Source organism: Eucyclogobius newberryi, unplaced genomic scaffold (genome assembly GCF_026437365.1).
Source record: "Eucyclogobius newberryi isolate DKJ021-1_F unplaced genomic scaffold, fEucNew1.0.hap1 SCAF_10, whole genome shotgun sequence".
Lineage (NCBI taxonomy): Eukaryota > Metazoa > Chordata > Actinopteri > Gobiiformes > Gobiidae > Eucyclogobius > Eucyclogobius newberryi.
In genome coordinates this window covers 25,870,108-25,893,582 of record NW_027315724.1, presented here as the reverse complement: position 1 = coordinate 25,893,582, position 23,475 = coordinate 25,870,108, and the positions used below count along the sequence as shown (strand labels likewise).

General features: G+C 39.5%; 1 protein-coding gene across 2 annotated transcripts in view; it reads left to right on the top strand.

Moving 5' to 3' along the window:
• pitpnm3 (PITPNM family member 3) overlaps positions 1-17,277 on the top strand; it is an 89,736-nt gene extending 72,459 nt beyond the window's left edge. For both annotated transcript variants that reach the window (XM_072464350.1, XM_072464349.1), the window contains exons 11-19: positions 5,151-5,327; positions 5,435-5,583; positions 11,438-11,554; positions 12,511-12,627; positions 12,709-12,857; positions 13,087-13,236; positions 13,613-13,796; positions 16,156-16,284; positions 16,363-17,277. In XM_072464350.1, the coding sequence (XP_072320451.1) occupies positions 5,151-5,327; positions 5,435-5,583; positions 11,438-11,554; positions 12,511-12,627; positions 12,709-12,857; positions 13,087-13,236; positions 13,613-13,796; positions 16,156-16,284; positions 16,363-16,698 (1,508 nt within the window). In that variant the 3' untranslated portion in view covers positions 16,699-17,277. The remainder of the gene's footprint in view (positions 1-5,150; positions 5,328-5,434; positions 5,584-11,437; positions 11,555-12,510; positions 12,628-12,708; positions 12,858-13,086; positions 13,237-13,612; positions 13,797-16,155; positions 16,285-16,362) is intronic.
• The last annotated feature ends 6,198 nt before the right edge of the window (positions 17,278-23,475 follow it).

Genomic DNA, 23,475 nt, shown 5'->3' with positions numbered 1-23,475 from the left:
TGGCTAAAACTTTGTCATCAGCTGCTGTCAACGACTGAGCTTTATTATTAAGAATGGTGTCAATTTAGAAAGGGTGAAGCCACTTCCTATTGATTTCCAGTAATGACCCACTGGGAAATATGAGGACACGGGAGGAGTGAGGAACAGAAGCGCATTTTTCATCCATGACATCATTTCCAGTTTTGTATTTTAAACATCATGAGTTATCTTGTTACAGAAGAACTTAAATGTACCTTTCAAGGCCATGACACATCATCATTTTATTTTTAACTTTAAACAATGATCAACGTTCTATAACCGTAATTTGTTTATTCGTCCTTGCCCCAGGACTGAATCCTTTTTCCTCTATGTTACTCATTCGCCATTATAATTGTCACTATGTAAGATTTGACTTGACTATTCCTACGCCCCTAAATATTGTGAAGATAGTTTTGTGAATCCACTTTGACACCACAAGATCACACACTGTGCGCTGCAGTTACATCTTTTTTTATTTATTTGCTATATTGTGAATCCTAACACGTACTTGCGAGATGTGTTGAGATTCTGATCAGTGTCGAGATTAAAATTTATACCCAACTCACAGCTCAAGAATATGTTGTAGAATAAGATGCAAGATTCAGCTCCATATCCCAATCACAGACGATGCAACTATACCGAGGAAATTCGTACTGATGTGCATTAAAATGATTTGTAGATGATGGTTTTCACTGTGGCACATGCAGAGCGAATATGTTATGATATTTTTGTGTTGCTAGACCGAATTGCTTCCAAATGATCTCATCACAAAGCCTGGTGTTGAGCCGAGTGGTTTAGACACTGAAACTAGTGTTATTTTAAATTGTGCAAGTGCAAATTTGGATACTGGGAATCAAACACCAAGCGAAAAACAGTGATTCATTTAAATTTCCCATCATCTCCTCATCACTGCTGCTACTGAGGGAGACTGGAGTTTTGATCGGGCAAATGATTTTGTTAATGAACACGTTTAGTTGCCAATGACATGTTGGTGGTGATTTATTGAATATTCACAAATATGTAAACAGCTTACATTCGTCCAGGCTATTGGTTTTGGGTAAAAAGCTAAATGCGCATTATTGTGTCTATCTTTTATAATGTTTATTTATGGCAACATAAGATAAGATAACACTTGTCCACACATGGGGAAATTTCAGTGTTACAACGCAGTAGATACAGGGGGAAAGGACAGATAATGTATCTTATAGGAAGTTTTTAAAAAAAAACACTCTTAATAGAAGAACTCTTATAAACAAAACAAAAAACTCTTATTAACAAAACTACTCTCATATCTTAATAGGGAATGGAGGAAAAAAATAATAAAGTATAAAGTAAAAATAGCTAGCATAAGACTAAATAATACTAATACTAATGGTAAGCAAACACTCTTATTTACATCAGTTATATGTATATAATGCCCGCTCAGCCTGTGGTTACCCCGCTTGGGCTCTCAACAGAGTGAAGAGAACCAAGAAGCAGGACAAAAGGGAAACTGAACAGAGAAGGAAGGGTGTTTCTATCCCTTATGTGTCTGGCCTGTCGGAAAAACTGCAGAGAATTTTTAGACAACACGAAGTCCCTGTTTATTTTAAACCAGGAAACACTTTAAGACAAAAACTGGTTCATCCTAAGGACAAGTTGCCGACTCAAAAACAGAGCAATGTAGTTTATTCGATCCAATGCAGTGAAGAAAGCTGTAAAGAACGTTACATAGGTGAGACGAAACAGCCTCTACACAAGAGGCTTTATCAGCACAGAAGAAATACAAGTTCAGGACCTCAGAGTGCCGTGCATCTCCATCTTGAAGCCTCTAATCACTCGTTTGAAGACGGTGAGGTGAAGGTTTTAAGCAGGGAGAAAAGATGATTTGAAAGAGGAGCTAAGGAAGCTATTTTTGTTAAAAAAGAAAGACCTTCTTTAAACAGAAATGGAGGGCTAAGATTCAATCTTCCTGGTATCTATAATGGTATACTGAACCCCTGGAAAGGTAGAGGACCAGGACCAGGACATTTAGATGCTAATCAGGTACTCAGGGTGGTTGAGCCAGGGTCTCACAAAGACAAAGAGGATGCTAATAGCCCATTAAAATTCTGAATAGGCTAGCTCGGTAGATACAAGGGGGGAGTTTCTGTTGAAACAAACAACTCTTTCTACTTCAGGAAGGCTCCTCCCAATGGGCTGGACTTACCACAGAATAGGATAAATATCGGAGTTCTCGACCTAAATTCTTTTATTGACAATGACTCTTGGATGAGAGTCGAAACGTCTATTTTTTCTAACCGAGTCCAGATGACTACAACTGAAGCTTTTTCTACTATGGAACACGCCTAGACGAATGAGGGATTACACCGACATGTTATATGGAGATGAATATGGCCTTAATTGCTTGTGAGTATGACAGTAAACATGGCCGTAGATTTAAAACAAAACAAAAACAGTTGGTGTTTAACATTAATCTCTTAAAATATATTGGATGCATGCTCTTTCATACTGTGGGACATCGTGTGTACTGCTGCGGTGAAATGCTTACTCAAAACTTGGCAAAGTAAATCCTGAATTCTGACTTTGAGGTCGGCTCTATCTTCAACAAAAGAAAGGTTAATGTATCCAGCGTTTGCCAAGTCTTAATATTCAAGGCTCCAGACATTCAGTCATCAACAGGTGACAAGCATTTGGAGTCACTTTCCTGTTACGTGTTGAACTTGCATGAAAAATATATAATTACAGTTTTGAGTCACATTGCTTCCAGTTTAACCAATTATAAAACGTGCTGAACCGAGTGGTTTAGAGACGAAAACTATTGTTGTTTGAAATTGTGCAATTACAAATATGGGCACTGGGAATCAGAAAAAGACCTCTGATTTGAATTGGGATATTTGTCCATTTATTGACTCCTGATTGTCCTTTAGGAAGTGAATCCTTAAGTTTACCATCATCTCACCACTGCAGCTCCAACGACTGATTCTGGAGGTTAGATGGAGCAAAGGTTTTATTAAATGAACACATTTAGTTGGCAATAACATGCTGATTATTATTATTTATACCCCTTATTATTATGAACACATATATAAACAGTTTACATTTGTCTCCATAGTCTACAAACCACAATAAAGATGTAGCAATGATAAATTATGGTAATAACCACATGGTATTTGTAATATTTTGTGGGTTTTACATTGCATCATCTTGGTTAGTTAGTTAGGTAGTTAGTTAGTTTCTAACGCTCTCATCTGCCCTAATTATTTAACAAGTTTGCTGACCACAAGATCACATTTTCACCGATTATGATCTCAAGACATTTTTATTTTACAGTTAAGCAGAGTCAATACTGTGTCAGGACAAAATACCCTCAGAAACTTTGCTTCCTGCCTGTGGAACAAAACTAATGATTTTATGCCTCAAACCTCTGGTTAAAGATTTCCCATAATGCCAGTGCGCTTGCTTTGCATGATTTTATCAAATATTATATGTGTGTTTTCATGTATTTGTTAATTGTATTGATTGTTTTATTGGATGTTTTATTGATATTTTATCTGGGTATCCAGATATTTGTTTGTTTGATTTGTATTTTGTATAAGAGCTTCTCTCATTGGGTTATCCCCTGTATAGAATAATGGATTTTGTTGAGTCAAGCACCTTTTAGTGAGCTACTAGACCTTTTCTGTCATAAATTAAGCAGGGCTCAAGGGGATCATAAGAGTACAAATTCATCAGGTACTGACACAACGATGTTCCTGTTTTTGTTGATAGAGACAGAGTGCATTTGCCTCTCAGGCCAATGTGATTGAGACTTCCTCTTTAGAGCTTTGTGCTTTGATGAAGACTTCTTTAACAATGAGTCAGTGAGAAGGTATTGTTAAGGTATTGTTATTGTTGTCTGAGAAAGCCCAAGGATAACCTATGATGAAATAATTGAAACGGCATCCATACATCCCTTCATTTCTATAATTATAATATATATATTATATGGCAGAGGCTCCAACATGCACTACTTTGTCTCTGTGATGTACGTGTGCATAAAAAACTGAACCGTACTGATCTGAGCTGCTGCACATTTTGTCTTTCAATAAATAGATTAATAACTAGGAAACTTTCCAATACTATTCAATAGTAGTAATAATAAGTAGTAGTAATAAGTAAGTAAGTTCTAAGCTTCCAAACCAAATCCGAAACCAATACAACTGAATTCTCAAGTAAAAGGCCATTATTCTTAATGGCCTTTGATGACTCTTGGTGTCTCTGTTATCCATGTGTTTGTCTCCAGTAGATTAGACTACTGTAACGGCCTGCTCACTGGTCTCTCCAAATGAGCTGTAAAACAGCTGCAGTACATCCAGAACGCTGCTGCTCGGGTCCTGACTAGAACCAGGAAGTATGATCACATTAGTCCTGTTCTCAGGTCTCTGCACTGGCTCCCTGTGGCTCAGAGAATAGACTTTAAAGCAGCTCTGCTTGTGTACAAGTCTCTCCATGGCCTAGCACCAAAGTACATCTTGGATATGTTAGTGCCATATGAACCATCTCGGACTCTGAGGACCTCAGGGACCGGCCTCCTGCTGGTGCCCAGAGTCAGGACTAAACATGGGGAATCTGCGTTTCAGTTTTATGCAGCTAAAATCTGGAACAGTCTTCCTGAAGATGTGAGACAGGCTTCTACTCTGACAATGTTCAAATCTAAGCTAAAAACAGTTTTGTTTAGCTGCGCATATGACTGAAAGGATTTTTTCTTTGCACTCTTCTCTTTTGTTTGTGATTTTATCAGTTTAGAAAATCAGTTGGATTGATAATTTTTAATTTAGTTAATTTTATTGTAGTTAATTTTTATCGTTGCACTCTTCTGTTTTGTTTGTGATTTTATTAGTTTAGAAAATCAGTTGGATTGATAATTTTTAATTTAGTTAATTTTATTGTATTTCTGTAATTTCTTTGTGATTTGAATGCATTTTTCCTGCTGTGTGAAGTACTTTGAATTGCCTTGTGTATGAAATGTGCTCTACAAATAAACTTGCCTTGCCTTGCCTCTGTTCTATTAGCTAAAAAGCTAAAACAATTCTATTGATTTAAAGACTATGCTCTGATCAAAGCTTCTTTTATGTGTCCCTCACTTTTTTCTTTTCCTCTCTTGTCCACAGATGAAAGTATCCAAGGCCACTCAAACGTGTTCTTGAAAAGTAAACAAAGCCTGTCCACGCTGTCGACTGAGGATAAGACAGAAAAGGAGGGAGGAGGCCACAGAGCTAGTGTGACCAGTGTGGAAAGTGAAACGTCTGTTTGTTCGATGAGCCAACTCGGAAACCTTATCACCAACAGTGAGTGAAATTAACTAATGCATAAATTCTTTCACATGTGGAAAATTACCGTAGACAAAATGTGCACAACTAGAATTTAGTTGCCAAATTGAACTTTCTGTGTGCAGTTTCTGATACGTGGTGGGGCTCTAAGCGGCTGGACTTTGCACTGTACTGCCCTGATGTGCTCACTGCCTTCCCCACAGTGGCTCTGCCCCATCTTTTCCATGCCTCCTACTGGGAGTCCACTGATGTAGCAGCTTTTGTTCTCCGTCAGGTATGCTGCTCAAAGATGAAGGGTTTTTTCCCCCTTTGATGGGTCTCTGCCTTGGGGTTTAACATGACTTAATAGTAAACCTTCACAACATAACACATGGGGGATGTTTTCTGGGCCTGGTATTGGGTAAAAAGCTCAAATCGGCATTGTTGTCTATCTACATTATGTTTCTTTCTGTGATAAAATGTGAATATATGATTATATTTCTGTGATGTATTTTATCTGCATAATAGTGATATTTTATCTGCATCATTAGTCTAAGAGAAGAACGGGTGTGTGACAAACTGCATTTGTGAAGGGGTCGTAAAGATGGGCCAAAGGATGTTTACCCTAGGGGGGGTGATAACCCAGAGGAGTCTGGGTAATGTTTACCCAAGGCTTTATCTCTACGGAAAAATACCAAGTGCCTTGATGTGAGGCTGACCAATGAGAAATGTGACCCGCCTATTCCAGAATATCTAATAAAACCAACCAGCATGGGAAAAAACGGTGTGAGACGCGGGGGTGAGACGCAGGAGGGTCAGCCAGGCTCCTTACAACGGCCTGGCTGACACAGTCCCCGCGTTTTCTCCCATGCATGCCACACAAATGTCTGATGTTTCTGTGTCGTTTCATATTCTAGGTTGAATTGTGTTCTCGATGTGTTACGGAATAGCATCGGTGTAATGTCTCATCCCAGGACATTTTCTGGTCCTATCGAGCCGGACGACAAGCAGCCCCTTCGCGGAGATTGACGGGTGAATCGGTGAAGTCTGTGCACAGCTGAAAGAAGTCCACTTTTCCCGTGGCCGCCCATCGCACCTCAGTCTCCGCGAGGAGAGCGCGTCGTTTCGAAGCAGCAGGAGAACACAGGCGACAAAGAAGGTCAGACAAAAACTTTGTGTGTGAAAAAGAGTTAGCCATAAAACGTTTTATGCATTAGTTTGATATTTACTGGAAAAATATTGTAGACTTATGGACGAGATAAGTTTCTCACATAAGCAAGGCAGTTAGGTATTACTGAGGAAATACCCAGTTTCATATTACTGAGGAAATACGCAGTTTAGGTATTACTGAGGAAATACCCAGTTTCATATTACTGAGGAAATATTGTAGGCTTATGGACGAGATAAGTTTCTCACATAAGCAAGGCAGTTAGGTATTACTGAGGAAATACCCAGTTTAATATTACTGAGGAAATATGTGTGAATGTAAGCGCTGTGCACGAGCGAAGTAAGTAAGAGAGAAGTGTGAATGTGTGAATGAGGATTAATAGTGATTAACTAACAAGTGTGAATCACAATTAATCATACAAGGGTCACAAGGCGTTATTCTGAGAGATCTAAAATTTGCAGTCACGGGTGAATCTTAAACACCACGTTTATGTCCGGAGGAATCTAATAAGGAATTTTCTCTAGAAGCTTGACATTGACCGTGACTGTAAAGCAAGTAGCATTTCTCTCAGACGACCGAGACCACATAATGCCAGAATTATCACCCCAAACTGTAAAAAGACAAAGGAAAAGTCATAAGAGGATTTTGGAAGGAGACTTCCAGCGTGCTCAGATGACGTGGCAGAGAGGGGGAGATAAGGGGGGTCAACAAGGCAGGAGAGGAGAAAGCAGTTCAGAGGGCGCTCTGAACTGATGAAATAAGTAAAACTAAACTCAGCTGGTTTTAAATTTTAGTATTTGAGAGCTCTGTAGAACAACTTAAGAGTTTTGTTTGATTGACAACAGTCAATTATAAAGATTTTATTAAACTTGATAAGAGATGAAGATGAATTCAGATTTTTATAGATGGCCAATTTTTTGGGGAATGTGATCACAGACAGGACACTTCCTGTCCCCGACATAGAATACAAAAGTTGTGTTTTTACGGTATCGTGTTTTTTGTGTGCACAGAACAAAGCTACGTTTTGTTTTGTTTTATTTTTGGACTTGACGGAAATTATCTTTTTGGACTTATTATGTAACCATAATGCATGACTAGATGAAAGTACAGGACGAAAAGACAGAAGTGTTTTTATATTTAGAATCAAATACAGGCACAGGCCTGGAAGTGATAATATGGGTAAATGGGTGACGACTGATGTTTTTGGACATAGGAGTAGAATGAGTAGTAAGTAAAGTGATAGTAAAAGTTATATCAGTAACTTATTTATTTGTATTATCATGAGGAAACCTCGTATTGCATGTAGACATAAGTGAGGGAATAAGTTAAATAGTGACGTCCAATGCCCTCCCAGGAAAGACATGAATGGGTCATTAACTAGGGCAATTGACGCAGAAGTGGGGGGACATGGGACATACATGTGTTTATTAACTAAAGACAACAGGACACCAAGTCATAAAGATAGTCAGAGATAAGGGGCTATTGACTGGCAAAGAATCTGGAGGACTCAGGATGGAGCAGATGTTGTTATCTTTGAGTATCAACGGCAACACCTCAGGGGGGGTTGATTGATGAGTAATAGGGAAAAGTTAAAATTAACAGCGAAAGAATTTGACATTCTAAAGTAAATACCTGAAGGATTGTGGAGATTCATCAAGAATTGAATAGATTTAAATAAGACAATATCATCTAAATTTAGACGCTATAGAAGTTATGAAAACCAATGATAACAGGACTTAAACATTATAGGACTCAGGACGGAGACAAGAGATGGTTAGACTGATAAAATGATGTGCCTTATGTACAAGGGGAAGGTTTAGGATCATTTTGATTGTTATACACATATAGACTTGCTAGAACAAACTAATACACAATGTTTGTAAAGCACCACATGAGCAGGTGTGAGAGATTGAGTTTGAAACTCACCTGAAGCACATATAGAAGATTAGCACATATTACATTAGATGTGTGACTTTATGCAGGCCACACAAACAGAGGAGATGTGAAATTATTAATTATGTGAAGAATTCTAAGTTGTGAACTGACCCTTATGGCCAGCTCAACGGGGGAATTATTGAGACAATTATTATTGTTTGATGTATTTGTATTGCACACACACACACACACATACGCGCGCACACGTGGAGACCAAACATTTAGAGTTTGAAACTTTTAGAGTTTGAAACATTTAGAGTTTGAAACATTTGGAGTTTGAAACAAATGGTGGTAAAACAGATTTACAAGTTACAGGTTTGGCAGTGTAAGATTACACACATAGACTGATTGGACACACAGGGTGGGGGCCCAGTGCCGTGGAAGGGGGGGCTCAGCCAGGGATGTGACCACTGACCTGTGAAAGGTCAAGAGGTGACATTGCGGAGTGGAAGACAGACGCAATTCCATCTCTTCCTTGATTACATCTTGGATTAGTGAACGTTGTAAACTATCTGGATTATTTAATTTTGTTTAAATGTAGTAGTTTGAGAAATGGGAATTCAATATCTCAAAAAGGAGGGATATGTACGTGTAAACAAATATTCCGAATCAATAATTACAAAAAAAAAATTGTAAACAAGAAAACTGTTTGAAATACACTGAATTGTCGAAAAGACTTTGTTTATCACCACAGCAGAACGTGTTGGAGATGTGGTGTTTACAGAGACGATCCAGGTGGACGAGCAAAGTGGACGGAGCCACACCGTGTCGTCCTCACACCGACCATTGGAGGGACGAGAACATGGGTGCTCTCATGGGAAATGTTGAGAAATGTCTGGACAACACAGCGGCAGATCCATAACATCGCAGACGCAGGACTTCGTTTGTATGAGTTTTGTCCAGAGTCTACGGTAGAGTACGATACTCTGCTACAATGGACGGGAGACAGATTCTACAGTACGCAAAGTACTATACTCTGCTACGATGAACGAGAGACAGAGGCTACGGTGCGCAGAGTACCATACTCTGTGAAAAAGAATCAACGAGTTATCATCATCAAGTGATGACGGTAATATGGGTGCTGAACACCTGTATTATGCACCGGACAATCGGGACAATCGGGACAATCGGGACAATCGATCAACATACACAGAAATGGAATATAGAGGGAAGAAAATAAGTGATCAACATGAAAGGTTATGAAATGTGTAATGTGAAATGTTTAATGTACAATGTATAATTGACATGACAGTAGCTGAAGAAACACAATGGCATATTATACAGCCACTGTTGTTTGCACTAACTGAGAGTTTTTTATCTGCTACAACATCACTACATGTAATGTTCATGAGATTATGAATTGAGATGGGAAATGTACCAGTTCATATGTGTCATAGGTGTGATCGAAGCGAGCAGCGGGAGAAGGTCTCTTAAGAAACCAAGAGAGGACGTATGGTGATGTGGGGACACTTGTGGGACGTTGTGCCTATGTATCCCTTTTGTGGCCAGCCATGGTCATAACAAAGACCAGCATCACCCAGAACCATACCGCAGGGTCAAGGTCGAGAGGTTAGTGGACAATCTGGTCCCAGTAGCACCTGATACGACGTATTTGATTCTATTGGGGTGTCCAGAGAGGTCCCTGACGAGTCAAACTGACTGACCAGAGAGCAGCGGGTTTAAGGGCTTTCCGCTTGTACTTCTATATTTCCCATCACACCGCACAAATTATAGACAAGATAAATGGTCTGTTTGTCAAATTACAGAAATTGACCAATCTGACTCAAAATTTAGGACAGTAATGCTGTAGAAATGTTGTGGGCCGAGAGAAAAGAATTTTGTTCAATGTTGAGAACTGTGCATCACTTTTTAAGTGTAAAAGTGTCATTTTAACAACAATATGAAAGACATGTTGAAAACTGAAATGAATAATATGTTTGGCATATGAGACAGTAGACTAATGCTTTGATAAACAGGAGGGAAATGTGATAAAATGTGAATATATGATTATATTTCTGTGATGTATTTTATCTGCATAATAGTGATATTTTATCTGCATCATTAGTCTAAGAGAAGAACGGGTGTGTGACAAACTGGATTTGTGAAGGGGTCGTAAAGATGGGCCAAAGGATGTTTACCCTAGGGGGGGTGATAACCCAGAGGAGTCTGACTAATGTTTACCCAAGGCTTTATCTCTACGGAAAAATACCAAGTGCCTTGATGTGAGGCTGACCAATGAGAAATGTGACCCGCCTATTCCAGAATATCTAATAAAACCAACCAGCATGGGAAAAAACGGTGTGAGACGCGGGAGTGAGACGCAGGAGGGTCAGCCAGGCTCCTTACAACGGCCTGGCTGACACAGTCCCCGCGTTTTCTCCCATGCATGCCACACAAATGTCTGATGTTTCTGTGTCGTTTCATATTCTAAGTTGAATTGTGTTCTCAATGTGTTACGGAATAGCATCGGGTGTATGTCTAATTCCATGACACTTTCTGGCAGCAGGACCGTAGATTTCTAATACTAATGACCACCTTATCTGTCATCTGATGCATGTTATCTTTTCATATTGTGGGTAACATCTTGTCTGCAGTGGTGCATTTCTTAGTCAAAACATGTTGCACAAAGTAAAGCCAGAATCTGAGATAGAGTGAATTTTAAAGGGTGAAAAAGTGCAGCTGTGTGTTTTCAGAGTCAAAATATTCACGGCTCATGACATCCTGTTGTAGCATGTATGGTTTTTATTAATAACCGAGCAGAATGACTCAAAATTGGGCAAAATGTAGTGTTTTAATCAAAATATATTGCCACTATTTCCATTCTGTAATTGGATGCATATTCTTCAAGTAGTGAGCCGTGTATTTTTTGCAGTTCTCATTCAGATCACAATTTGTGTCAGCACTTGTCACAAAAGCTCCCCATCCCACTTGGTTAATGATTTGAACTTTATCGTGAAATTCAATTCAAAAGCCACTGCAAACCTTCTACGCTCTACTGCTTTTGAAATTACAAAGGTAGTGAGCTCTATGTGATATTTACTTACAGCTCATGGGATGTGACAGTGTGAAGACCCAGGAATCAGACCATTTAGACTCGTCTCTTTTCTCACCATCCAGTCCACGGGAAAAATGGCTCAGAAGGAGGACACATGTTAAATTGAGGGTACTTCTAAATTTGTTTTGCTTTTCCCCTGCCTGTATATCCTAAATGTATTGCCCATAGTGCTGTCTCGTTAACAGCCAATGCAATGGATGCTGATGTTGAGCTGTATATTTGTTTTTTAAGAATATACCCACGCTTTCTCTTGCAGACACAAAACAATTACTTGACTCTTCAAAGAAAACTCAAAGCCACATTTCATTATCCTTTTGTGTATTAGGGTCAAGGCATTTGCCAAGGCTTGCTTTCAATACGTTATAAATAGCACTGTGTTTACTAGAGCACCATGGAAACGTATTTCTATCTGAGGCCAGTCTTGTGCCTTATAAAGACAAGTGTTTCCAATACTTACCATAATTGGTGTAGAGCTGAGGTTGTGGTGCTCAGTCTATGCACACAGTTTATCTTTATCTGAGTGATACTATTCAACAAGGCTTTGCACTTAGTTTGTCGCCATATGAGTTGTATTTGCACATATTTTAACTATTTTAACATACAACTTTTATGATGCATTACTAAACTGTAATTTATACCATATAATGATAATAATAACAATGATAACTAAAAATACTTTTTATTTCCATTATTTAGCGCCTTTCTGGGCACCCAAAGAAAACATTTTAAAAGTAAAAGACATATAGTTATAACAGGAACAGTGCAGCTGTAGCTTAGTCTAAATTCATATCGAGGATATGTCAACTATATAGTTATATATATAACTATATTCATGAAGCACTTAGCCACATTAGCATTAAGAGAGGTTTGTATAGCAATACACAGTTATTTTAATAGTTCTATAATTTGATAACTACTCAGTAATATGAATATGTTTACTTAAGATAATTTATTGTAATTTTTACTGAATTAAATACCTTTCAAAAGATAAAGATGTATTATAAATATATATTTTTTTTGTAGTGGGTGGTGATTACAAAGCATGTTGTATTATTCTTCTGTAGAATGTCACTGCCAACCATAGGGTGAATGATGTGCTAGCCACTGAGGATGGCCCCCAGACGCTGGTGGGCCGCTTCATGTACGGCCCATTGGACATGGTCACTCTAACGGGAGAAAAGGTGACAACCATTATATCACTCACCGGGAACTCAACATGTTGTGATAGGTCAACAATAATGACTTGTTGCTGCTTCTCCCAGGTGAACATCTTCCTCATGACACAGCCACAGTCTGGCCGCTGGGTGCACTTTGACACTGAGGTGACTAATAGCAGCGGCAGAGTCACATACACCATCCCCAAGAGCAAGAAGCTGAGTCTGGGAGTCTATCCAATTAAAATGGTGGTCAAGTAAGTGGCTATATGGCTTATATAGTACCTTTCCGTTGTTATGAATTATTTAATACGGTGCAGGAATCAATAGGCTTACTGACATGAGATATTAGATTCATAAAATTATGTGTTCAAGTGTGGTCTGTACTGGTGTGTGTGGTTTAAATGATGGCTATAGTTATGGGCTGCAGGCATGTGGAGCACATTGAGTTCCAGTTTCATAACATCACATTCCTCATTTCCCTAGGGGTGATCAAACTAGTGCAGAGGCCTACTTGACTGTGCTGCCGAGGGGTATGGAGTGTGTCGTCTTCAGTATTGATGGCTCATTTGCTGCGAGTGTGTCAATCATGGGCAGTGACCCTAAGGTCCGCCCCGGAGCTGTGGATGTTGTCAGGTAATAGTTAAAAGTGGTGACTGCCGTGTTCTGTCTGTCCATAAGAGATAGATACACCAATCAGGCCGCATTAGGACCACTTGCCTTATATGGAAGGTGTTAATGTTCATCTGATATAACCACCTGCCAAATACGCTACGCAAAAAGCAACGAATTTTGGTGCAGTGTACCTTCGAAAATCTTAACATGCAGTAATTTAAAAGCAATTTGAGAAGCATCCCATCTGTTGGATCTACTAACAAGTAGATTAATGCAGAGGTAATGCAGAGATGGTGTCATTTGTTGCTAGTGGTCATAATGCGGGATTGGTTTATGTTTGAATTGCCTTATGCTTCCTTATAGTCAAGCAGTTAAATACTCAATATTTTGAATGCAGGCACTGGCAGGATCTGGGTTATTTGATCATCTACATCACAGGCCGCCCTGATATGCAGAAGCAGCGTGTGGTTTCGTGGCTCTCGCAGCACAATTTTCCTCACGGGATGATATTCTTTTCTGAAGGCCTCGTTCACGACCCCTTGCGGCAAAAGACCATCTTCCTCAGAAACCTCGTACAGGAGGTACAACAGCTTGCACAGCACAAACCTTTATCTGATTTTACTATGAAGCTTGTTTTCACCATAATCACAATAATCACTATACAGGCATTTTGAAATCTATTTTTCTGCATTATTTTCAGACGTCGGTGTAATCCCTCATTCGTCTAGGCGTGTTCCATAGTAGAAAAAAGCTTCAGTTGTAGTCATCTGGACTCAGTTTGAAAAAATAGACGTTTCGACTCTCATCCAAGAGTCATTGTCAATAAAAGAATTTAGATCGAGAACTCCGATATTAATACTGTTCTGTGGTAAGACCCACCCATTGGGAGGAGCCTTCCTGAAGTAGAAGGAGTTGTTTGTTTCAACAGAAACTCCCCCCTTGTATCTACCGAGCTAGCCTATTCAGAATCTTAATGGGCTATTAGAATCCTCTTTGTCTTTGTGAGACCCTGGCTCAACCACCATGAGTACCTGATTAGCATCTAAATGTCCTTGTCCTGGTCCTCTACCTTTCCAGGGGTTCAGTAACCCATTATAAATAACAGGAAGATTAAACCTTAGCCCTCTATTTCTGTTTAAAGAAGGTCTTTCTTTTTTAACAAAAATAGCTTCCTTGACTCCTCTTTCAAACCATCTTTTCTCCCTGCTTAAAACCTTCACCTCACCGTCTTCAAACGAGTGATTAGAGGCTTCAAGATGGAGATGCACGGCACTCTGAGGTCCTGAACTTGTATTTCTTCTGTGCTGATAAAGCCTCTTGTGTAGAGGCTGTTTTGTCTCACCTATGTAACGTTCTTTACAGCTTTCTTCACTGCATTGGATCGAATAAACTACATTGCTCTGTTTTTGAGTCGGCAACTTGTCCTTAGGGTGAACCAGTTTTTGTCTTCAAGTGTTTCCTGGTTTAAAATAAACAGGGACTTCGTGTTGTCTAAAAATTCTCTGCAGTTTTTCCGACAGGCCAGACACATAAGGGATAGAAACACCCTTCCTTCTCTGTTCAGTTTCCCTTTTGTCCTGCTTCTTGGTTCTCTTCACTCTGTTGAGGGCCCAAGCGGGGTAACCACAGGCTGAGAGGGCATTTCGGACATGTTTTTCCTCTTTCTTCTTGCCCTCTGAGCTGGTGGGCACCTGGAGAATCGCTTGGCCTTTCTTGATTGTTCCACGATCAGAGGAGAGGACGGGAAACTCCAAATAGAAGTATATAGGAAACCTACACACACGGACCAGTATCTGCTCTTTGGCTCCAACCACCCACTACAGCACAAGCTGGGTGTGATCAGAACCTTACAACACAGAGCTCAAGGTGTGCCCACCAGCTCAGAGGGCAAGAAGAAAGAGGAAAAACATGTCCGAAATGCCCTCTCAGCCTGTGGTTACCCGGCTTGGGCCCTCAACAGAGTGAAGAGAACCAAGAAGCAGGACAAAAGGGAAACTGAACAGAGAAGGAAGGGTGTTTCTATCCCTTATGTGTCTGGCCTGTCGGAAAAACTGCAGAGAATTTTTAGACAACACGAAGTCCCTGTTTATTTTAAACCAGGAAACACTTTAAGACAAAAACTGGTTCACCCAAAGGACAAGTTGCCGACTCAAAAACAGAGCAATGTAGTTTATTCGATCCAATGCAGTGAAGAAAGCTGTAAAGAACGTTACATAGGTGAGACGAAACAGCCTCTACACAAGAGGCTCTATCAGCACAGAAGAAATACAAGTTCAGGACCTCAGAGTGCCGTGCATCTCCATCTTGAAGCCTCTAATCACTCGTTTGAAGACGGTGAGGTGAAGATTTTAAGCAGGGAGAAAAGATGGTTTGAAAGAGGAGTCAATGAAGCTATTTTTGTTAAAAAAGAAAGACCTTCTCTAAACAGAAATGGAGGGCTAAGATTCAATCTCCCTGGTATCTATAATGGGTTACTGAACCCCTGGAAAGGTAGAGGACCAGGACATTTAGATGCTAATCAGGTCCTCAGGGTGGTTGAGCCAGGGTCTCACAAAGACAAAGAGGATTCTAATAGCCCATTAAAATTCTGAATAGGCTAGCTCGGTAGATACAAGGGGGGAGTTTCTGTTGAAACAAACAACTCCTTCTACTTCAGGAAGGCTCCGCCCAATGGGCGGGTCTTACCACAGAACAATATTAATATCGGAGTTCTCGATCTAAATTCTTTTATTGACAATGACTCTTGGATGAGAGTCGAAACGTCTATTTTTTCTAACTGAGTCCAGATGACTACAACTGAAGCTTTTTTCTACTATTATTTTCAGACCAAACTAAACTAAATTATGCTTCATCAAAATAGAACCAGTTGCTTGGCAAACATATTCCTGTGTTTATTGTCTTTGCAAAAGTCTAAAACTGTTAACACTTTTTTCTTCACAGTGTCACATTAAGATAAACTCTGCATATGGATCCATGAAAGACATATCCGTTTACAACATGCTTGGCCTAAGTCCCTCGCAAATTTACATTGTTGGACGACCATCAAAGAAATACCAAAACCAGTGCCAGGTAATAGAGGACTATATTTATTTTCTTATTTTGAATGGTTATGGGTTTGATCATTGAACACGCTTGTCATGTGTCCAGTTTCTGAGTGACGGTTATGCAGCGCACCTCTCGACCCTTCAGTTTGGGCACCGAGCCAGGCCCAAGAAATCTTCTGTTCGCATGGTCCTAAGGAAAGGCTCCTTTGGACTCTCGGCTAAACCTGACTTTCTGTGCAAGCGGACCCATCTGCGTAGGACCATGTCAGTGCAGCAGCCAGACCCTCCCTGTGCAGCCAACCCCAAACCAGAGCGGGCTCAGAGCCAGCCCGAGTCAGACAAGGACCATGGAGGAGCTGGAGGAGCAGGTCCTGGAGGATCAGGGGGGCAGGGAACATGGGGACGGGCCTCTATGCACCGGGGAGACACCACTCCATAGTCCCACGACACAGAGGAATAAAACAGCAGAGGTGTTACACTGCTGCACAACTGAGACCAGTTTCCAGGGTCAAGGTGAGATCATGAGAATATTTAGGCTGCAGTTTACAATAATCAAGGATAATATAATTGATTCATTTAATTTAGCAAAGATTATTAAATTATTATTATTATGAATTATTATGTGTTTTAGAATCATTACAACTGCATTTTTATGTTCCTAGAAAAAAAAAAATCTTCTATGCACAATGCAACAAAGGCTGCAGTTTAAAGGCTAATGTCATCATGTGACCTTTGTAGTACAGTAAATAGCTACGCATGTAGTGAGCTTTTATTTAATTTCTTCCTCCCTCTGGCTGTTTAGCTTCAAGTCAAAGACATTTAAAACAGACTGATCTGTCCGGTGTGATTTATTACAGGCACACCTTTACAGAAAATCAGCACTGTGCCTTTTGAAGTACTTGAGTAATTATTTGTAAGTCTGAAAGAGTTGCTTTAAAACTTATGGATCTTTTGAGATAAGAAAGAAGCCTTGACCAATGAAACTCCTCTATGTAAATAATTAAACAAGTGGAGAGGATGACAATGGCTGAAGGCGCAAGGCACATTGAGTTACCATATTAAAAATAATCGTCTCCTGGTTTGTAAGCATTACTACCAGTGACAGCTCTCATTTGTGCAAGTGTTTCGGTAATATAAAATGATAAGAATGTATACCACAGCATACTTAAGGATGTACATACAAACATAGAAACAATGGACAATGAGGACAATGAAAACACTGGGACCCCCCCTCTGAACCTACATGCAGAACATGGCCCCTGACTCAGTCCAGTGTGCTGGTTGAACACGGATCGCCCTCGAGGGTATATTTGCTTTACAGGAACATGATGTGTTGTTTTTCCTTTCACTGAAGCTCATGCTCCAAAACCAATGCCTCGTGTTGATTTTATTGTATCTGCTTCTTGATGAACAAAAACTAATAAAGCAGTTTTATGTCCAGAAAGGATAGCAAGAAAGGTTTACAGATAGTTTATGTGTACACGAAATGTAAAAAGGTGACAATGTTGCCGTATTTGTTGGTATGTGTGTTGTGTGGCTTTTAGAATAGTTTACAATAACATGTTAAGCGATGCTAGGATGTTGTGACATCCAACTCTCAAAGTTGCACTGAATCTTACATTTAAATACAAACTGTCTTGTGCACTTGAATTGAAGTATTTCTGTGGCTCTGTCCAAACATATTTTTCTATGATGAAATATTGTAAATAGGAATATTTTGAGTAATATGACTTATTCTTGTTTATCCTGTCTATCCCGGTTTATTATGTCTGTTTTATATTTCTCCTTATGTGTAGAGAAAGTTCATTTATCACAAACGTTTTGAGTTTACAGTGTATGACTAAGTACATTTGAATGTGTTAGTGGGCGAGAGATAACTGAAAATGGTAAATTGTATTTATTTGTTATTATAAATATTAAATTATAGAAATATAGCACTTGATTGTTTGAATGTTGTGTATTTTTACTTGAATGGAAGTCCCAGTTACTGAGGGCTTGGAAACTTACGAGACAGGCACTTCTTTTCTATGCGCCTTGTGTGTTCAGTAATTAGATATTTGATTACTGTGAGTATGCTCCCTGTAGGCTTTAGTGCTGCCTCTGTAAATGCAAAGCACCAATTAGACTTACCCGATAATTGTTTCGTAAATATTATAGTATTAGGGTTAGTAGCCACTAATTACTTAAATTGTCCTCTCATTACCCAAAACAGTCTCATAAATGTCAGGAATGTGTGTTAGTTAGTAAATGGCAAACAGTGATCGAATTATTTACTTAAATTTGTGTTATGCATGGCATTATTTCATGTCACGCACATAAACATAAATTATAATACTTGTACCTGTCCTAATTTTTTTTATTGTGTGTTATTTGTATTCATAAGTGGGCATATAGCAATGTCTTATATATTTCCTTTAAACAGGAAAAATAGTAAAAGAATCAGGCTGCATTACATTTTAATGACAATGCTATAAGTTTTTTACTCATGTGATTGAATTTGTCTTTATATGGCTCTGAATTATACCTGGACTGTAACGTAAAGAGGTGGACTCAGTCAGGAAGTCTACAATGAATTTAACTGCACTGTTGTAATGTCATGCCACCGATTCTAGCACATCATTGGTGGACAGTGGTGAGACCTGCAGACAGAAGGACAAAATACATTATTCGTTGTAGCCTTTGAGTTTACATTTTTCCTAATTGAATAGAAAATCAGACTTGGAAATGTCAATTTGGCAACTGATTTGTGAGAACAAGGTGGAGCTCTAGCTTGTTTTACCTATTGTTTGATTTGTGATCAATTGAGTGAGACCAAATTTTGATGCAAGGGCTTTGTCCTGAATTATACTGGTTTGCATAAATACAATATATTCAACTAGATTAAGTAAACCAAATTTACAATATATTTGATACACTGGCTATTGACTTGTTTGCCATTTATTAACAACTCGTAAATCAAATGTTTTTATGATGTTTTTGCATTTGATTGCTACCTATATAAGGACTGACCTTGGGACTAACATCTGGTTTTGTGGTAACTCAGATTTTTGTTTTGTACAGTAATCCTGTGCTATACAGTGCATATTGTGTGACTTGACTGAAATATCTTACATGATTGAAAAAATAAACAGACATGCTGCACTTTTCTCTCTGTGTGACCTTACTGTGTGACTGTGACCCATATATGACTCAGCTGTATTTTTGTCATGTCAGAGTAGTTGCTGTTACCTGACTAAGGACAAAGGATAGAAATAAGCACATTTAATATATTCTGCCATATGTATTATTATATCTGTCACAGATGTTCTTTAATAAGCATGTTCTTATCAATTAAATCAATAATTAACTGACCAAAGTGCATTTCAAATGACACAGTTAAACAAATATAATATAAATGGGATTAGACCTATTCTGTCCTTATATATATTTTTTAAAGGGTGCATAATAAATAACACTTAAACAGATTAAGAAGGCATGGAGAAGTTTCTGTGAAACATTCAGTGTAAAAATACACTGGAACCACAAATCAAAAAGATCAAAAATCTACGATTGAAGTTTATTAATTTCAAGTACTTTGTCAATTCTTGCCACAGTTCACTTATGATTCACATAGAAATTTGCAGATGTAATCAGGAAAAACAACTGCTTCCACCTTGCCCTACCTCGTGACCCTGTGTTTGTGACTGTTGGTTATGGACAGAGGGGCCGCCTCACTTTCTACCCAAGTCCACCCAAAAGCTGCTGTGGCTGCAGTGTCATCATTGAAAGTGGTATTCTGTCCAGTACATCTCAGACAATGGGAGAAAACTCTGGACAAAATCGTGATTTGTAGTTTGTATTATTATCAGAAAAAGCACATCTCCAGTTTCCCCAAAAGGTAATACAATCTCAAAGTTAGATTGTACTAATTACACGAAATGCCAGCCACTTGCAAAAGGTCTCCGAGCTGCCCCAGGAACACATCAGAGCGGGCTGGGTCATGAGATGTGACAGGTACTCTCTCCACTATGCAAACCAAATATCATCATTACTATCAATATTTAAAATCTAGAGTGTTCACAAAATACATTTACATACAAATAAATAGTTATTCTCAGTGTTAAAAAATATATGTTATCTTCTTAAAGACAACTGAACGCTGCACAATCCTGTGCTATTACTGTCTGAACATGAATCAAAGGGGCAGTAATGGAAATAGTGCACTGACACCACGTTGTAGCTTGTTTTGGAAAATAATAAGTGACAGATACAAATGAGTAGCTCTGCTCACATGATCCTGCCAGTCATATCTGGTTGGTGCAAAGTGTAAACCCCAAAGGCTTTGAGCTGTCAAGCAGCGTTAGGCATGGTAAGTGCTGGGATGGTAGACCGCTGGGGATTCCAGGGGCAGCAGGGACTCTCAGGAAAACTGCCCTTGTATCCTTTGGCAAGACACTTCAATCACCTTGCCTACTATGAATCCGATGTGTGAGTGAGGGATTGGTCGGAAGGGGCCGATGGTGTTGTTTTGACGGACAAGGAGTGGGACGGTACATCACAATGGAGGACCACAAAGTCTGAATTCCATTGGAACACCATGTCAAAATGCAAATTATTCCCTGGGAGGAGCTGAATGTTGGAGAGGCTGTGGTAGCCAGCCAATGATAAGCGTTACCATGTGTTTTGGGACTTCCCTGTTGCACCTAAATATTGGATAGAGATTAACAAGACACTACAGACTGTTTTCAAGACCACCACCCCACTCAATTTCCGAACAATGTATTTAGGCCTCATAACCCCCGCCATGGACACAATTGACAGATATCTTAGGAACATACTTCTGGCAGCTGGGAAAAAGGCCATCACAAAAAAAATTATGACACAAACTGCTCTGATTATTAAGGACTGGACTAACACAAATCCCTTCTGGACTCAACCTGAAAATAGACAAATTTGACTGACAATGGTAAATAAGGGACTTTTATTTTGGACTTAATATACTTTAAACCTTCATTTCTTTGAATGTCGGTGTAAACCCTCATTCGTCCAGGCGTGTTCCATAGTAGAAAAAGCTTCAGTTGTAGTCATCTGGACTCAGTTAGAAAAAATAGACGTTTCGACTCACATCCAAGAGTCATTGTCAATAAAAGAATTTAGGTCGAGAACTCCGATATTTATACTATTATGTGGTAAGTCCAGCCCATTGGGAGGATCCTTCCTGAAGAGGAAAGAGTTGTTTGTTTCAACAGAAACTTACCCTCTTGGTATCTACCGAGCCTATTCAACCCTTTAATGGGCTATTAGTCTCCCCTTTGTCTTTGTGAGACCCTGGCTCACACACCCTGAGTACCTGATTAGCATCTAAATGACCTGGTACTGGTCCTCTACCTCTCCAGGGGTTCAGAATCCCATTGTAGACTACAGAAAGATTGAACCTTAGACCTCCGTTTCTGTTTAAAGAAGGTTTTTCTTTTTTAACAAAATAGCTTCCTTCACTCTTCTTTCAAACCATCTTTTCTCCCTGCTTAAAACCTTCACCTCACCGTCTTCAAACGAGTGATTAGAGGCTTCAAGATGGAGATGCACGGCACTCTGAGGTCCTGAACTTGTATTTCTTCTGTGCTGATAAAGCCTCTTGTGTAGAGGCTGTTTCGTCTCACCTATGTAACGTTCTTTACAGCTTTCTTCACTGCATTGGATCGAATAAACTACATTGCTCTGTTTTTGAGTCGGCAACTTGTCCTTAGGATGAACCAGTTTTTGTCTTAAAGTGTTTCCTGGTTTAAAATAAACAGGGACTTCGTGTTGTCTAAAAATTCTCTGCAGTTTTTCCGACAGGCCAGATACATAAGGGATAGAAACACCCTTCCTTCTCTGTTCAGTTTCCCTTTTGTCCTGCTTCTTGGTTCTCTTCACTCTGTTGAGAGCCCAAGCGGGGTAACCACAGGCTGAGAGGGCATTTCGGACATGTTTTTCCTCTTTCTTCTTGCCCTCTGAGCTGGTGGGCACACCTTGAGCTCTGTGTTGTAAGGTTCTGATCACACCCAGCTTGTGCTGTAGTGGGTGGTTGGAACCAAAGAGCAGATACTGGTCCGTGTGTGTAGGTTTCCTATATACTTCTATTTGGAGTTTCCCGTCCTCTCCTCTGATCGTGGAACAATCAAGAAAGGCCAAGCGATTCTCCTTAGCGTCTTCTCTTGTAAACCTGATATGTGGGTCCACTGCATTGATGTGCTCTGAGAAGGTTTCCAACTCTTGTTTCTTGATTGTTACAAAAGTGTCATCGACATAGCGAAGCCACAGTTTTGGGGCTCTGCCTGAGAAGGAGGCCAGTGCCTTCTTCTCAAAGTGCTCCATGTACAGAGTTGGAAACGGAGGTCTAAGGTTCAATCTTCCTGTAGTCTACAATGGGATCCTGAACCCCTGGAGAGGCAGAGGACCAGTACCAGGTCATTTAGATGCTAATCAGGTACTCAGGGTGTGTGAGCCAGGGTCCCACAAAGACAAAGGGGAGACTAATAGCCCATTAAAGGGTTGAATAGGCTCGGTAGATACCAAGAGGGTAAGTTTCTGTTGAAACAAACAACTCTTTCCTCTTCAGGAAGGCTCCTCCCAATGGGCTGGACTTACCACAGAATAGTATAAATATCGGAGTTCTCGACCTAAATTCTTTTATTGACAATGACTCTTGGATGAGAGTTGAAACGTCTATTTTTTCTAACTGAGTCCAAATGACTACAACTGAAGCTTTTTCAATTTTTTCTTTGAATGGCAAGCCCTTATTTTCACATTTTTGTTTTATGTTCTCTCTGGTCATGCCCTGTTTTATGTTTAAAAAAAACGGATGCACATTTTGAGACTGGTAAAACATAAACATATGGAAGTGTTTTATATAGAAAACTTGGGAAATATGTATTTGTCAAATACTGCTACACATAATTCACCCTTGCACCTGTCATCAAATTCCCAAGCTGCTTTGGTCACTAAGTATGCCGTCCACAGAGCCAGCCGTTATAACCATTTACTCAATGGAAGTAATGAAATGCTAACATCTGTGGCATGAAGGCAACATTTCAAGAAAGACTTTTAATATTCGACCTGCTCTCTTGTCTTAAGGCTACAAAATGACCTACTTACATCAAACATTTCCACCAACGTGAAATCAAACATTGTAAACCAAAGATTTGAAACACTGATAGCTAAAAAAGTGTTGGTTGGGGAGAACGTGGGTAGAGAC